This window comes from Phalaenopsis equestris, unplaced genomic scaffold (genome assembly GCF_001263595.1).
Source record: "Phalaenopsis equestris unplaced genomic scaffold, ASM126359v1 Scaffold198674, whole genome shotgun sequence".
Lineage (NCBI taxonomy): Eukaryota > Viridiplantae > Streptophyta > Magnoliopsida > Asparagales > Orchidaceae > Phalaenopsis > Phalaenopsis equestris.
This window is the reverse complement of record NW_018218585.1, coordinates 198,656-214,876: the sequence shown is the minus strand read 5'-3', so window position 1 is coordinate 214,876 and position 16,221 is coordinate 198,656. Positions and strand designations below refer to the sequence as shown.

Below are 16,221 nucleotides of genomic sequence, written 5' to 3'. Positions count from 1 at the left end.
GGTCTGATGGTAGGTCAGTTCCTAAGATGATAATAAAGAAGAAATATAAAGAATTTATAAAAGCAAATAAGCAATATTACTTGAAGCACATATTCATATCATCTAGCTTGAATTTTGGAGAGTTTGCTATAGAAGATATAATGTCTCTATATTTATTTTACTATAACCAAACAATCATAAAATATTTTGAATAAATGGTTTTTATTTTACACAGATCCACTCAAATTAAAAAAAAAAATAATTATCATGCATTTATTGTACAAACAACCAAATAATCATTAGTAACACTAATCAATTTAGAAGATTTCATTTTATCCCAAAATTTATAGGGGGCAAACAACCCAAGTTTAAATAGTGGCATTTCGGTAAAATTAACGCTTCACAGAAACTCGGAAGTCCAACCTCATCCACTTCGCCGCCTTCCATTCTGGACGTTTAAAACCCGCTTACTTCTTTTTGCCTCCTCCATGCTCCCTCTTGCGTCCTCTCTCTCTCTCTCTCTCTCTCTCTCTCGTACCATCCTTCTCTATCCCATTCTTATCTTGGAATTAAGCATAGATTATATTATCTTCTCCACTTTTCCAACTCGGCTCGTCTCTTCTAGGTTGGATTAGATCGGTTCTGTCCCCTTTCTTGGGAGCGGATCCTTTCTCTTATTGCGCAGATTCTTATTCTGATAAACTAATCGCTACGATTAGCTTATTTTTTTTCATATCTCTATTTTTTATACCCTCCGAGCCGATTGTTTGGCGACCGCTTGCCAGGAAGTTTTAGGTATTGCTAATTCTTACATAAATCGGTTTCCTTCTGATGGCTTATCAATTTTATGCTGTTTATGCAGTGTCAAATGATCTGTTCCTTTTTTAATATGCTGTATCAACTTTTGTCATAGCCTTTCACTTTTGGTAGTAGAAATACGGAGTGGCAATTTGTGTTAATTTTTTTTACTTCTTTCACAAATTTGTGTTTGGACCGCGCAAACTTGCTTCTAATAATTGATCGCCGTGAAATGGCTTTTGATTATAGAGTAGCGTTCAATCATTGGTTGCTGTTTTTTGTTTTTTGTTGAATGGCTTTTTAAATTATCCACTGAAATTTAACTTTTGGCCGACTTCATAATAGTAAGACTCAAATGATGTGCGGTATTACGAGGACTGGTATCTTTTTGCACACTGAATTCAGCTGTTTTATGTATTTTTCTTCTTCATATAAGTCAGGGTTCTCTTTGTTCTCTTTCTGAAGACGTGGCTGCCCACAGCCCCGGTAACCTAAGTTCATGTTTTTATCCTCTGCAGATGTAAGTCATTCCTCTTTCTTTGGGTTTCTTGTGCAATTTGCTTGATATATATCTACTTCTCATTTTTATCGTTTAGCTTACTGAATGTGATTAATTCGGAGTTTCCTACAATTACTATCATCACTTCAGAACGCTGTATGATTCTAGCAGAATTTGCCTGCTGTAAAATTCTTTTTTGGAGTGATATCAGAAGAAGCTGTTATTGCTTCGTTGTCTTCTTTCAATAGGAAATACTGGTACTGAATTGTAATATTTATCCTTCTTTTGCTTGTTGGTCTATCTCATCTATCTTTACAAAACCTGAAACTTTTGTTATAGCTTTTTTTCTTTTTTTTAATTTTCTTTACATGTGACTTTTCAATTACATGTCACATGGATATCATTATCGTTGATTTATTTTTTTTATTATATGTTATATTATTATTAACGTTCCAAAATCTAGATTTCTAAATTTTAATTCACAAGGCAAAGCCATATTTGAAACCTAAATATAATTCTTTAATTTTTCTTTTGGTGTCAATTTTTTATATCTTCATTTTAATCGATGCTTATTTTTTAAAAATTGGGAAACAAATTCTCTCTTTCTCCTTGTTCAGTCCTTCAACCATTTTTTTTTTGCAAGCATGTGTTTCTTTTGTGGATTTCCAATCAACCTAGCGATGTTTGCCATTATGCTCCTAAATTTCAATTGTGAAATGCTTAAAATCAGATCTTGTCCAATTTTGGGTATTTGATTTTATGCTTTTATATGGCATGATAACTGCATTTAAAATTCCTATTTTGTTTTTTTAATTAATTTGATGCCATACATTATTATGTTTGACATTGTAAAGGGTTCGTTGTCCACAGAATCATATCATAAACTTGTTTGTTTCAAACGCATGGTAATTTCATTGAGGCTGGTTTGTAAATCTAAAATAACTTGGTGGTCTAATTTGTTTTAATTTTGCATATTTTTGACAATTGATCAATGTTTATATAAAAATACATGGCCTGAAATGCTCTATTTTAAAGTACTATTTTTAATTGTATATATTAAATATCAAAGCCATTGAAAATATTTGAAATTTAATGTTATACTTGTTCAAAGAATCATTTGGTTTGAGCACTCATAGATTGTAAATTTAATGGATCATTTTTCTTATTATTTTGACTATGCATTAGAATGTTCCATTGAATGCCTGGTGCATGATCAAATCATTTTAGAATTCCTTAAAATTTGGCAACTTGGTACCTTTTATACCTTGTAAATGGTAGACTAAGAGGAACTATCTTGCTTTTCCAATGAATTATCTCTAATATCTATATCCTTCAAATGCAGGTAATCCATTAGTTCCCTTTGATTCGATTAGTTATAGTGGCCCACATCATTTATTTTTTTGTTAAAGAAGAATGATCTGGAGTACTTAATTGGTGATCTCCATTGCATCATAATATTTGTATTATTTTAAAGTTGGAGGGGGTGGAAAGGGTTTGTATTTTGGCATAGGCTAGGAGATATTTTATAACATCAAGTAGTTTTATAAATTAATGGTTTATATTAATATGAAATATATTTATAAATTACTAATTAATTCGTAGCGAAGATAATTAATTATTTTTTAGCATATTAACTTATGTTATTTAAATGAAAGATTCTTAATCGACTTTTTTAACGTGTTTATTCATGAGTTTTAAATGACATTGTTAATGATCATAAATAACAAGAACATCATATTATTCAAAGTTGTTTATTTACCATTATATTACTTATAAAAATGTTTTAGCATGTTTGATTGAGTAGCTTATTTAGCATATTGGTTTATTTGCAGCCTTAGCAATACGAATGAGTACTTGAATTAATATCATTTAGTTAGTGATCGTCTAGATTTTATTTATGTATTTGAATTCAATTTAATATGAATTGACAAGAATATTAATATTGAATCTTATATTAATGAAGATTATCTCTAATATATGGTGGGGGGTGTTGTTAAGTGATTTTAAGGGATTTTAGAGTGGTGATGGAATGCTTAGAATTGGTGGAAGGCCAAGGAAAATGTTGACTAGTTTATGATTTTTTGATAGATTTTTTATAAACTATATGGCAATAGAATGGTAGGTTTTTTTTTGGATGAAAATGGGTGAAATTGGATTAAATTTTTGGAATGTTAATTAATTAAATGATGCAATTTAGGTTAGTTGGATGTATGGCTAGGAAATAATGCATTTATTTTTTGCTTTGACTGCTAACAAGTGGATAACAAGATTTAGGATTGTGTGGAAGGGGTATGATGAGGGTTGAACAATTCAAGGCTTTAGTAAGATGGTAAGGATGTAGAGGAACAAGAAATAAGAGAGAAAAATTAAAATGCTAGGGCTTACAAATCGTAATAATATGTGATTTGGGAAGCACTGACTCCTTTTAGATATTAGTTTTTGGAAGTGATCAAATTTACTTTCAATAAATCAAGGAGGGAATAAAGGGTACGTGAAGTGCTATAGAAAATGAGGTAATTTTTCATAAAATATACCAAAATCTTTGAATATTAATACATTGGTTATAATGCCCCTCTCAAGATTGCTATATAATTGAAAGTAAATAATATATCTCCAATTTAAAGGATTGAATTAAATATTTGACTAGTGTTTTTGAATTTTTCATATATTAGATTTATATGATTTTAAAATAGATTTTAGTATCTAATATATTCCCCCCAAATGATATATGGTGCGTCCTTTATTCTTTAACATGAAAATAATTAAAAAGAACAAAAGACAACGTGATTTGTTAAGCTTCTTGGTCGTGGATCAGGTGTTGTGTTTCTTAGTTTGTCTTGTATCAATAAAACTTAAGTCTAGCTTGGCCTTTAGTGTTTAGGCTATTTCTATAAATACCCTTTTATTCATTGTGAAAATCTTGCAATGAAGAATTCATAAAATTTCTTGAAGTCTTGTTTGGTTTTTTAATTTTTTTTTTATTTTGAGGATTTGACAATTTGTTTGTTTTTGAAAGCCAACATCAACAACTTGTACATTCATAGTGTCTTTTTCATTTTTTTTTTACGTTTAGGAATCTCTATGTTTTCACAATCTATTATTTTGTACGGTAATTTGTCATCAAAGATATTATTCCTACACTGTCTTCTTTTAGTGACTCACTATTTCCTTCTGTTCTATTTGCACTCCTAACATTTTTATTGTTGTTCTTCAGTTTTGTTTTTTTACATTGGACATTATCACAAATTCATTTGTTTACTATATGTGTTTTTGTATTGATAATGCAGAATGACAAAATTTTTTGCATCTTTCCAATCGCTACCTATCCATTGTTAACTGCTCTATTGGACGCCAAAAAATTCTCCCAATATGCATGTACAATTCACCGAAAACAATACCTGTTATTTCTCACATGAACAGTAATTGGTACCTATCTATTAACAACAACAACAAGCTTTTATCCCACTATGTTGGGTCGGCTACATGAATCCTTTTTCTCCATAGACACCTAACTATTAAATAAAACGTTAAAGCTCCATCTTTGATCCCTTTCTCGATTGCCTCCATAATTTTCTTGACCACTCAACCTTAACTTTTCCCCAGGCCCATACAAAATTTGTGTTCATGTTCAATTTTTAAATTTGAATTCAAACTAAATTATCAACCTCTCATCTTCTAAATATCATATACTATCTCCTAAAGCATCTCAGCTATTCTTTCCATACTTAAAATTCAAATTTAATTCAAATCCTTAATAGATACCTAACACCCCTCACTAAAATAACTACCCATTCAATTTCAAGTCCCTCATAATTCTTATTCTATTTGAGTCTGAGTTATCCCTTACACAAATTCAGTTAAAGTTATTACAACAATCTTCTTATTCAAATTCAAGCCAAAATAATTTTTAGCCAATCATTATGTAGTTCTATGGACATTGTTCGTCGGCCGACCCTCGTGGATTATGCTATGCTCAAGCTTGCATTGATACCAAAGAGACGTAGTAAGTTGTGAGAACCACCATCTCACTCACAAATTATGGCAAATTATCTAACTAAGTTTTAAATTATGTTCAGTGTGGATTATACATAGTGGGATTAGCTATGATTAAACTTTATTATGGTGGTTTATTATATATTAAATATGTTTATTATTTAATGTTGTCATGCTGCCGAACATGTTTTTATTTTCTGTGAAAGCAAAAACAAGAAAAAAAATAAAATTAAAACAAACATAAATAAAAGAGATTGAAAAATACTGAGGCTTTCAAAAATTTCCTGTCATTTTTTCTACAAAGTCCATTGAAATGATGGAAAGGCAGGTAAGATTATTATTATTATTGCTTGGATTCAAACCTGTTCATTTAATGATCAAATGCAATGCCACGAAAGCAAATGTGAACAAGATTATTTATTTGTTTGAATTATATAATTGGTTAATTAAATACATCCAATGCATTGGGTACAGTTGTAGAATGAAATAACCTGTTAAAGTTGACAGATGTTCAAGCCCACTTCTATAGAGGTCTAGTGCGCATAGTTACGTTATAGAGGTATAGTTATTGTTGAAATGAAAATAAAAAAGTCAGTAGATTAAAAAATTGCAATTTTTTTTAATTTTCATGATTTGCATGCATCTTATGACAATTATGATTGAGTCTAATTTGATTTTGTAATTTTTATGTCTAGTACAAGATAGAAGATGGGCACTCTCTATGGACCAATCATCTGCCGTTACACTGTATGCTCAAAGAAAACTGAGGCTTCAAAGTTGTTTGCTAACCATCCGCAAATGAGAGAAAGTTTGCTCGGAAGTGGAATTTTTGGTCAGAGATCAAAATCAAGAGGCATTAACAGATTCACTTCTATTTTCCCACAACCAGTTCAGCGAAGAGTTGGACCAATTCATTGCACTTTCAGCTCATCTTCTAATGGCAATGGCAGTATGGCAGGCAACTCCAGTGAAAATGATGAAGACTTTGTGAACTCGAGTGTGATTGAAGCAGGTATTATGTTTATTTATTTATTATTTTTTCGGCTTTCTTTTTAATTGTTACTGTTATTCAAGTTGTTTCGACTTCAAGATAAAGTTGTACATGCTGCAATGCTTGGGTAACTATAAAAATAAGTAATCTTTCAGCATTGTTATCCAGGCAAGGAGAATTTTTTATATGAATTTCAATGACGAAATCATAATTATTTTAAGTTTAATAAACAGTAGTGAATTTTAGTTTTAAGAAAATAACCATACTATGATTGATTTGAAAGCAGGAGCCCAAAAGATGTGTACATTTTCCCTATGTGGAACTTATGGTAAGTTGTTGGCAATAAACGAGTTACTTGGCTTTGAACTCTGAGCATCATCCGGGAAAATTTTATGAGTGAAATTAGTGGAGGATAAAGCCCTGCCCATAACGTTATCTTCTGAGAGCTTCATATTCTTAATTTGAAACTTCTCTTGAATACAACCATCTATGATTAATTTTAGTTGATCATGAAAGAGCATTTTTTCCCCTAGTTTGCAGGCTCTGCAATGATTCACTGTGATGGCATCTTATGCAACTTAACTTGCAGTGATGTTTATAGAGAAAAATTGCACTATTGGCTCAGTGCAATAGATGATGCAACATCAATGCAGCACTGAAATACAATGTTTAGGTTAGATGATTTTCATCGATAATTAATTTGACTTCCTCTCAAGAAGCTTTGATGAAAACTCAATTTATCAGTGTGAATCTAGAGAAGTCAAATTGAATGATAAGCTAGCACGGAATTATATTAAATTATGCAAGATTCTAGCCTTAAAATTATAAAGAAAATGACAAGAACCTTAGAAAGAGATCTAATTGTAGGGGGGTTAATACGATTTGTAACGTACTCGGGATAACTTGAAGAAGTTGATCTCCATGGAACCTCTTTCATTGCGATGCTTCTCTCTCTTCATTTGAAGCCATCAATGGCATGCGCGCTTACTCTAGTTTTTTTTTACTTGTGAGGAATATATTACCAGAGATACCACAAAATGGCAATGAAGTTGTAAGGGGAGCCTATGAGACATGTGAAATGGAGTAGATTAATTGGTTGGTCAAGTTCGAAAGGTTATGTGGGAATTTAAGAGTTATAATTAATTTTGAAGGTGTTTTATATTTGACCAAGGTGCTGATTTGGATTCAAATTTAGTCAGATGGTGAAAAAGTGAAGGGATGGTGGTATTTAGGTCAAGGTGCAATGAAAGTTAGTAAATGGATCTAAAAAATTGGCATAAGCATAGGAGTGGGCATGTAACTATCCTGTTTTTATTATCCGGGGGAGAAGAAATGGAGAATTGAAGAAGATGAAGTGAGGAGCCGGGAAATCAAACAGAGAGGGAGAGGAAACTGGAGGAAATGAGGGCAGATCAGGAAGTTGAAGAGGTGAAGTTCGCCAATAAATCATGGCTGACGACTTACTTGTAGAATCGAGAGAAGAGAACGTCGTTAGAGGAAACGTCGAGCAGCTCTTGTGACATCATCAAGCTTCGAGCAGACATTCAGTGCGAAGGAAGAAGATGAGCCGAGCGCAGAGGAAGAAGGAGGCCGACCGAACCCAAGGCATTTGGTGTTGGTGATCGCTGAAAGAGGGGTGCAAGCATCATATACGAAGAAGAGAGGAAGAATCGAGCAGAGGAGGAAAAGTGGACGACAGTGTCTAGTTGTGATTGAAAGTTAAAGTTAATTAAGTTAATAAGTATATCTATTCACATGGTGATACACTGGAAATTATAGAAGAGGGAAGTCCGATAGAAATTTTATGGATAACTAATATTGACTTACTTAATGAGATGTGATGTGGGGTCCATTTTTAAATTTTAAGTACAAAATTTTTTGTAAGCGAAGAAGATTGTAATGCCCCTCTTTTTATTATCTAGTGGAATCTAGAAGCCGAAGAAGTGAAATTCGGCTGTAAACCATGACAGACAAATTACCTGTAGAGTTGAGAGAAGAGGATGTCGAGCAGCTCTCGTGACGTCGTCGAGCTTCGAGTGGGCATTCAATGCGAGGGAAGAAGATGAGCCAAGCACAGAGGGTGAAGGAGGACGACCAAACCCAAGGCATTCAGTGCAGGTGATCTCGGGAAGAGGGGTGCAAGCATCATATACAAAGAAGAGAGGAAGAATTGAGCATAGGAGAAGTGAGTGATAGTGTCGTGTTGCGATTGAAGGTCTTGTGATGTAGGCATTGTCGATTTCGTAGGTGTTCACGTTGGAAGTTAGGGCTTGATCAATTATAGCGGCGAGTAAATTTAATTAAATTATTTAATAAGAACTTTATACTTGGAATAATATATATGTATGCATGTATGTATATATATATCTATACTAATTAGGGTTATATAAAGATTAACAATTGAAATTTAATACTTAAATAATGTAAAGTTAATAGTTTATCAAAATAATAATTTAATTAAATTTTATACCATATTTATTTTAGGTTTATGATATAAAGAGTCCAGACAAATCAAATAACAAATTAATCGATATCAAAGTGAATACTCGTACTCTTAAATTATAGTATCAATCTAGTATCTCTTACAAATCAATTGTATGAGTTCTTATTTATGCTTGATTAATGCAATTGATTTTTCTATTATTAAATTTATCGGTCATTTCGATACAGGTGCTTATAATCTCTTATGAATTATTTATTACATCATAGTATTACATGTTGAATGATATGATATTGTGAATAATATATTATGTATTGATTAATTGTAAGTATATGTTTGGCTATGATAGAGTCACCCTTCTATGATATTAGCAAGAGAACTTTAAGTTATCCGATATTGATATTAAAGATCTTATTTGATACAATTTTTTAGACAGTGCTCCTGTGATGGTTGTATAGATATAGAATGATATAGATATAATAAGATTTATTTTAATATATGTGTATATATATATATATATATATATATATATATTTATCAAAAACTTAACTGATTTGCATATTATTTTCTTTTTTCTTATATTACTGTAGTTTATGAGAGTTTAGTTCACTGTTATTTTAAACTAACTTTTAAGTAATTAAGTGATTAAAAGACGAGCGATAAAAGAGATAATATTTATAAAAGACGTGAACAACCAGTAATGAGGTAAATTTAAATTACTGTTTTAATGTAATTAGATTAATGACTTTTATTTGTTAAATTATAAAAGAACATAGAAAACTTAGTTTCCACTGTTCGACTGCTTGTACCTGTCTTAGTTAATTCCAAGTCTCGAACCTGTTTGTGATGGCATGTCTGACCCAAAATATGTTTACAACCAATACACACTAGTAGCTCATAATTTGACGTCCAAAATGCATATGGAAAACTGAAAGTTCTTTAATAAGGTCATTAGTTACATATAATATGAGACTCCTGACTCATGTTAAATTAACCCTCAAAATGTATGCTTCATCAATCTCACTAGCTTTGAAGAGTTTGTCTCAATTGAATGAAACTACATAACATAAGAAGTAAAGGATGACAAAAGCTTTAGTACTTTAGGCCATCCATAACACTCAGGAGTTTGAAACTCATGAACTTCCCACTCACATTTGATCGAAGTCGTTCAATTGATAGCGGCTTTGGGATTATGGAAGAAGAAATGTCCATTGTGTTAACATGCAAATCAATGAACAAGCTATAAACAAATTTATGCAGTTTGCTGGCATAAATGTCATCCTACAGACGAAAAACTTAAGGAGAGGTTACAACTGTACTAAGGTTTATCCAACGTATAAAATTAAACCACAACGATTATTGAAGAGATTGGAACATTTATAGGAAGTTCTACTTCATAGGTAGTGTTTTTTTTTTCTTCACGTTATATTAAGTTCATATTTCCTGTTTGTTAACTAAATTCCAGTAAGCATCATGTCTCTTGTTGAATTCTACAAATTGCCTATGTGAATCATTGTGTGTTTATACTTTTCATAATTTAAGAATAAGTTTTTATTAAATTTTTCGGTGTAAATCAGTAGACTGCTAGCAAATGAAGATGCAAAGGCATTAGTCCTATATTATTTAAAAGTCAACACAGTTAATCCCTTGAATTACAGAAAGAAATTACTTATTCAGCATGTTCTTATTGGTTTCAATTTCATTTTGATTTTCATGGTCATACATATGCATACAATTAGAATTGATGACATGCAAGATTTAATTGATTAGGCAAGTTATGCAGTTGGATTTATTATCATGAAAACAAATCTATCCTTTAACATGATTGGTCTAAGTTTATGATCTGATCTTAACGAACTTGACATTAAATCAATGGAAGAATCTAATGTAAACAATTTTATGAATGTTTTTGTGGTTCATAGTCCTCTAAAAATCTCCCAAAATATGGCCTTATGGGATGTTCAAGAAGATATTATTTTATAGGAAGTTCTATAGAGACCGTTCAAGATGCATTAACTATTGGGGTGGTTAAATAATGATGTATGGACTCTCACTTACCACTTTATTACTGTCCTTTTATTTGCTTTTAACTTTTATCTTAAACAACATTAACTAGACTATCAATTTAAATTGTTAATTGGAGTAATACCTTAGAAGTTAATTTGCGATTGTGACCTCCCTCATCTTTCTTTGGTTGATGGACTTGGATTAGGATAACTTTGTAATTGGTTAGAGATTTTCTCTTTTCAAGGTATAAATGCTAGCAAAATGATTGTTAATTTTTTTCTTTTTGTGGAGCATTTGTTCCCTAAGATATTTAAGGTTTTGGGTGCTTTGGGTATTTTCGGGAGATATAAACACATTTCATATCTATGAAATTAAAAATCTTTTGGGATTTCTTCAAAAGGCTTAGATTAAGGAGAATTGGGATGGTGACGAAGAGTCATCATATTGACTAATGGTTCTTTTAAATGATCTAATTTCTTTAACATTGATGGGGATACTCTGATAATGATCATAGGAACTCTTTTGTTTGTATGTTCAAATTAGGGACTATTATCCTTGAGCTCTAATGTAGGTTTAGAATCTCATCCTATTATTTTTGTTCCTAAGATCATTCCATTAGAGGAAGCCAAGCTCTAATACCAAAGTTAAAACAAATGCAGTCAATTTCCTTAATTAGGTTTTAGATTAAAAATATTAAAACTCATAAAATTATGAAAATTAAGAAAACACAAAGTTCATTAGAAAATAAAAGCTTAATTCATAAAAAACACATTACAAGAAAGCATACGAACTTAAAAAAATCAAATAGAAGTTTCATGTATATAAAACATAAAAATTAGTAACATAGGACTAAATTAGGCTGCAAAATTAAGCATTTTACCCCGTAAAATCAATTTCTTAATTTACCATCATTACTAAGATCATTTATCTAATAGCTATCCTCATCATTCTCATTTGAACTATTTTATTCATCTTCTCTCACATCCAGCTCTATCACTTCTTTCTTGCATCAAACATACCATAATAAGTGCACTTATAATAAGGAAAAAATAAATAAAAATTTATTTTATATTTCATATTGAATACCAAATTTTTGGGGCATTTGACCTTTGATTTTGTTTGCATTTGGCGAACATTTGCGAACTTCCACTAATTTATATTATATAAACCATATAAATATCAATATCTTCGTGGTTATAGGCTGATGGTGAGTTATGAAGAATCAAAGAATCATCTTTGCACGAAGTTAATCCAAGATGTGTTTTTTAAATTTCTTATGGTAAAGGACAAAAAGCAATTTGTTGATCTTAATTACAATGAAACAAATCTTTTTCTTGAGATGTGCTTGGTTGAATTTGCTCCAATTTTAATCATATCCAGAAATTGCACATATTTGACTTGACACTAATTGCAAATGGTTTTATTTAGTCTCATCTCTAATTTGCATATGGGAATGCTCTAAATCACGAATTAGAAAAAAAATGAGGATAATGTTAATTACACATTTAACAACCTTAATCATATGTTTATTATTAAGTAAAGTTGATAGGCATCTTACCAGTAAATATGTTTTGCATGATAATTGGGTAGCTCTTATGGAAAACTTTTTTTATTTTGGGTTGAATTTTTCAAGTTGTATATCAAAATAGTCTTATGAACTTATCATTCTCTTCATACATATATACAAATCAATTTTAGTTCTGTGCATTCAACGAAGCTACCATCGAAATAGAATAGAGTTGGAAAATATATAGCAGAACGCAAATCATGATGTAATTGTTTGTTTCATTTCTTATCGATAATTTCTCATATTCCTTTATAAGTTGATATTTCTGCACCTATTCTGTGCTACTCATTCTTGTGTCGTATATAACACCATAGGTAAAGTTCATTGTAGAATGCTTTTCATCATCAACTAATTTTAACACTTGAACCGAACAATTTATATGGTTTTAAGAGTGTATGTCACATTTCAAAACTAGTATTCCTTGAGATATTTTTTTCACTTATTTCCCTGCATAATATTTGTCCCTGCACCATCATTTCATTCCCAGGGAGTAAACAATGCCTCTAATTGATTCTTCTCTCTATGAATATCGTGTAAAGTCAAATTAGCAGAGCGTTTCTTGTCATGGCAGATATAACAAGATTTTTAAACTCAACATTCTGTCATGGTTGTAGATGAAATTGGTTTTTTTTTTTATTTTTTTTTGCTTTAATCAAAGCATTTTTATATTGTGGTGGTTCTTCAAACTTTTCTAGCATCAAATTAAGATAGTTGTCTATGCAGGCTGGCTAATATTGGTGCTTTCTTTTCTCTATTAACATCCTCTTGTTGCCTTATCTACACGTGCATTATCTGTTATCACTTGAATAGCTACATATTCTCCAATTTTCTCAATGATATCATCAAGTATTATCAATAACAATGGTACATGCTTAATAAAGTTGGTCACATCAACATATTTCAAAGCACTATTCCATTTGAATTGTCGAGGACAAAGTTGATGATGCTTTGTCCTCTTACATCTTAACAACATTTTGATTTCTATTTGTGCCTATGTATTCTTCAAATTTTGAACTATCTTGTCAATAATATTCACTTTTATTCAATATCCATGTTGAAAGCTCATGCATGCTTGAAATTTTAATCGTAGACCATTGGTGCCATTGTAGCTTATTATATTGAAAAGGGATGGTCTACTTGTAAAAGGAATCCCATTTCAACAACAACAACAACAACAACAACAACAACAACAAAACTTTAAACCCACTACGTGGGGTCGGCTACATGAATCTTTTTTCTCCATTGTGTCCTATTTAGTGTCATATTTTCATTTAATTTTAATAAATTAAGATCATTTTTTATACAACAAGCCCAAGTCTTCCTAGGTCTACCTCTGCCTTTCTTAACATAAGTCGAATCTAAAACATCTACTCTCCTAATTGGATCATCAGATGGTTGACGCTTAATGTGACCAAACCATCTAAGACGACTTTCTCTAATTTTGTACGTCACAGGAGCTATACCAACCCTATCATGTATACATTCATTTCGCATATTGTCTCTAAGTGTAAAGCCACTTAAAGCCACTCATCCAACATCCAACTAATCATTCTCATCTTAGCAACACTTAACTTAGTATTATGCTTCTCTTTTAAAGACCAACATTTAGCCCCATAAAGCATTGTAGGTCTCACCACGATCTTATAAAATTTTCCTTTCAGTCTAAGCGGTACTTTTCTATCACACAAAAGGCCCGAAGCATTCTTCCACTTCAACCAACCAACTTGAATTCTTCTATTAACATCCCCATCTATATCACCATCGCTTTGAACAACAGTCCCGAGTTATCTAAATCGTTCACACCTTTTAATATCACCCAAAGTTACCCAAAGTCACACTTCTGTCAGTAGAGCTATTACTACTAAAATTACATTCCATGTATTCAGTTTTAGTTCTATTCAAATGAAGGCCTTTAGACTCCAACGTAGACCTTCGTAATTCAAGTTTTTCCTAGGCTTTTTCTCTCGTCTTATCCACAAGAAGGATATCATCAGCCAAAAGCATACACCAAGGTACATCTACATCCTCCTGTAATGTAAGACCATCCAAAACTAAAACAAAAAGATATGGGCTTAAAGCCGTTCCCTGATGTAATCCAACAAAAATAGGAAAATATTTGATCAATCCTCCTTCAATTTGAACACAAGTAACAACTCTAGTATACATATCTTTAATGACTTGAATATAAGTCATATCAACACCTTTCCTATCAAGAACTCCCCAAAGGGTATCTCTTGGAACCTTATCGTAAGATTTTTCTAAATCAAAAAAATCAAATGTAGATTCTCCTTATTATCTTTTAACTTCTCCATCAAATTTCTCAATAAATGTATAGCTTCCATAGTAGACCTGCCCAACATAAATCCAAATTGATTATGAGAAATCTTTTTTAATACGTCTTAACTTATGCTCAATTACCCTCTCCCATAATTTTAAAGTATGACACATCAACTTAATTCCTCTATAATTTGCACGCTCTTATGCATCCTCTTTATTTATAAAAATGGGGACCAAAATACTATTTCTCCACTCCTCAGGCATCTTTTTAGTTTTTAAAATAATATTAAAGAGTTTAGTAAGTCAAGAACTCCCAAACCTCCTAAACATTTCCATACTTCAATTGGGATATCATCAGTTCCTACAGACTTTCCGCCCTTGGTTTTCTTTAAATCTTTCTCAACTTCTTTTTTACTAAAGCGACGATAAAAAAGAAACATTTTATTATTATTAACGATATTAAGATCACTAAGGTCGATCATATTTTCAGAAACTTCATTAAATACTTCATTAAGAAACTTCATTAAATAGTTTATCAAAATAACTCACCCACCTATGTTGAATATCTTTTTTTAAGAAAAGTACGTTTTGATTTTCATCTTTAATACGTTTTACTTGAGTTAAATCTTACTTTTCTTTTCTCTTGGTTTGGCTGATTTATACATATATTTTTCACCCTCCTTTGTATTTATTTTATTATAAAGATCATTAAAAACGGAATTTTTACATATTATTCTTTTAGACTCCCTGCGATACGTTTGATATTTCTTCCAATTCTCTAAGCTTTTACCGTTAAACCAATTTTTATAATATAATTTCTTATTTTTTATCTTTTCTTGCACATTATTAATCCATCACCAAGTATTTTTATTTAAAGAAACTTTTTCTTTTGATTCTCCAAGTACATCTTTTGCTATTTGTTTAATAGTGTTTGTTACTTTATCCCACATAGCATTTACTTCATCATGAACATCCCAAATTTTAAAATCTTGAATTTTATTCATAAAAATCATTTTATTGTTGTTTTTTAGGTTCCCTCATCTAATTCTACGATGACGAGTTTTACAACTCTTCATCTTAAAATCAAGAACTAATAGACGATGTTGGGTACTTAAATCCTCACTTGGAATGACCTTACAATCTTTAAAATCTCGACGATCTCTTCTTCTCATAAGAAAATAATCAATTTGATTATGATGTTTTATAGATGAGACTATTGACATAATTTGACTTTGATATTTAACTTTAGGGCATAAATATTCAATAATTTGTCCATAGAGTCTCTAATTTCTCCAATAAATTCGAGGTATTATTAGTACCCCAAGTAGGCCTACCAATATTGAAAAAGGATGGACTAATTCTAAAAGGAATCCCATTTCTAAAAAAGGTTTCTAATGTCCATACAAATTTGATTATGATGTTTTTTAGATGAGACTACTGGCATAATTTGACTTCGATATTTAATTTTATTGCATAAATATTCAACAATTAATCCATAGTCTCCAATTTCTCTAATAAAAATAGAGGTATTATTTGTACCCCACGTAGGCCTACCAATAGGACTGTTGACCTCAATTTTCGTGAGGTCTAGTTTTTCTCGTAGGAGTTAGGATCTAGCCTCAGGGGTCTTCCTGCGACTATCTTAGAACCTTAGCTTAGAAGTGGTGCCC

General features: G+C 31.2%; 1 protein-coding gene across 4 annotated transcripts in view; it reads left to right on the top strand.

The window, feature by feature from the left end:
• Nucleotides 1-433: 433 nt before the first annotated feature.
• The window catches only part of LOC110035633 (bifunctional nuclease 2), a 35,200-nt gene continuing 19,412 nt past the window's right edge, over nt 434-16,221 (top strand). The window contains exons 1-3 of one of the 4 annotated variants that reach the window (XM_020739895.1): nt 435-774; nt 5,203-5,279; nt 5,965-6,281. In XM_020739895.1, coding sequence (XP_020595554.1) covers nt 5,978-6,281 — 304 coding nt within the window. In that variant the 5' untranslated portion in view covers nt 435-774; nt 5,203-5,279; nt 5,965-5,977. Of the gene's footprint in view, nt 775-1,211; nt 1,298-5,202; nt 5,280-5,964; nt 6,282-16,221 lie in introns of those variants that run through there. The other 3 variants (XM_020739897.1, XM_020739894.1, XM_020739896.1) reach the window with 3 other exon arrangements.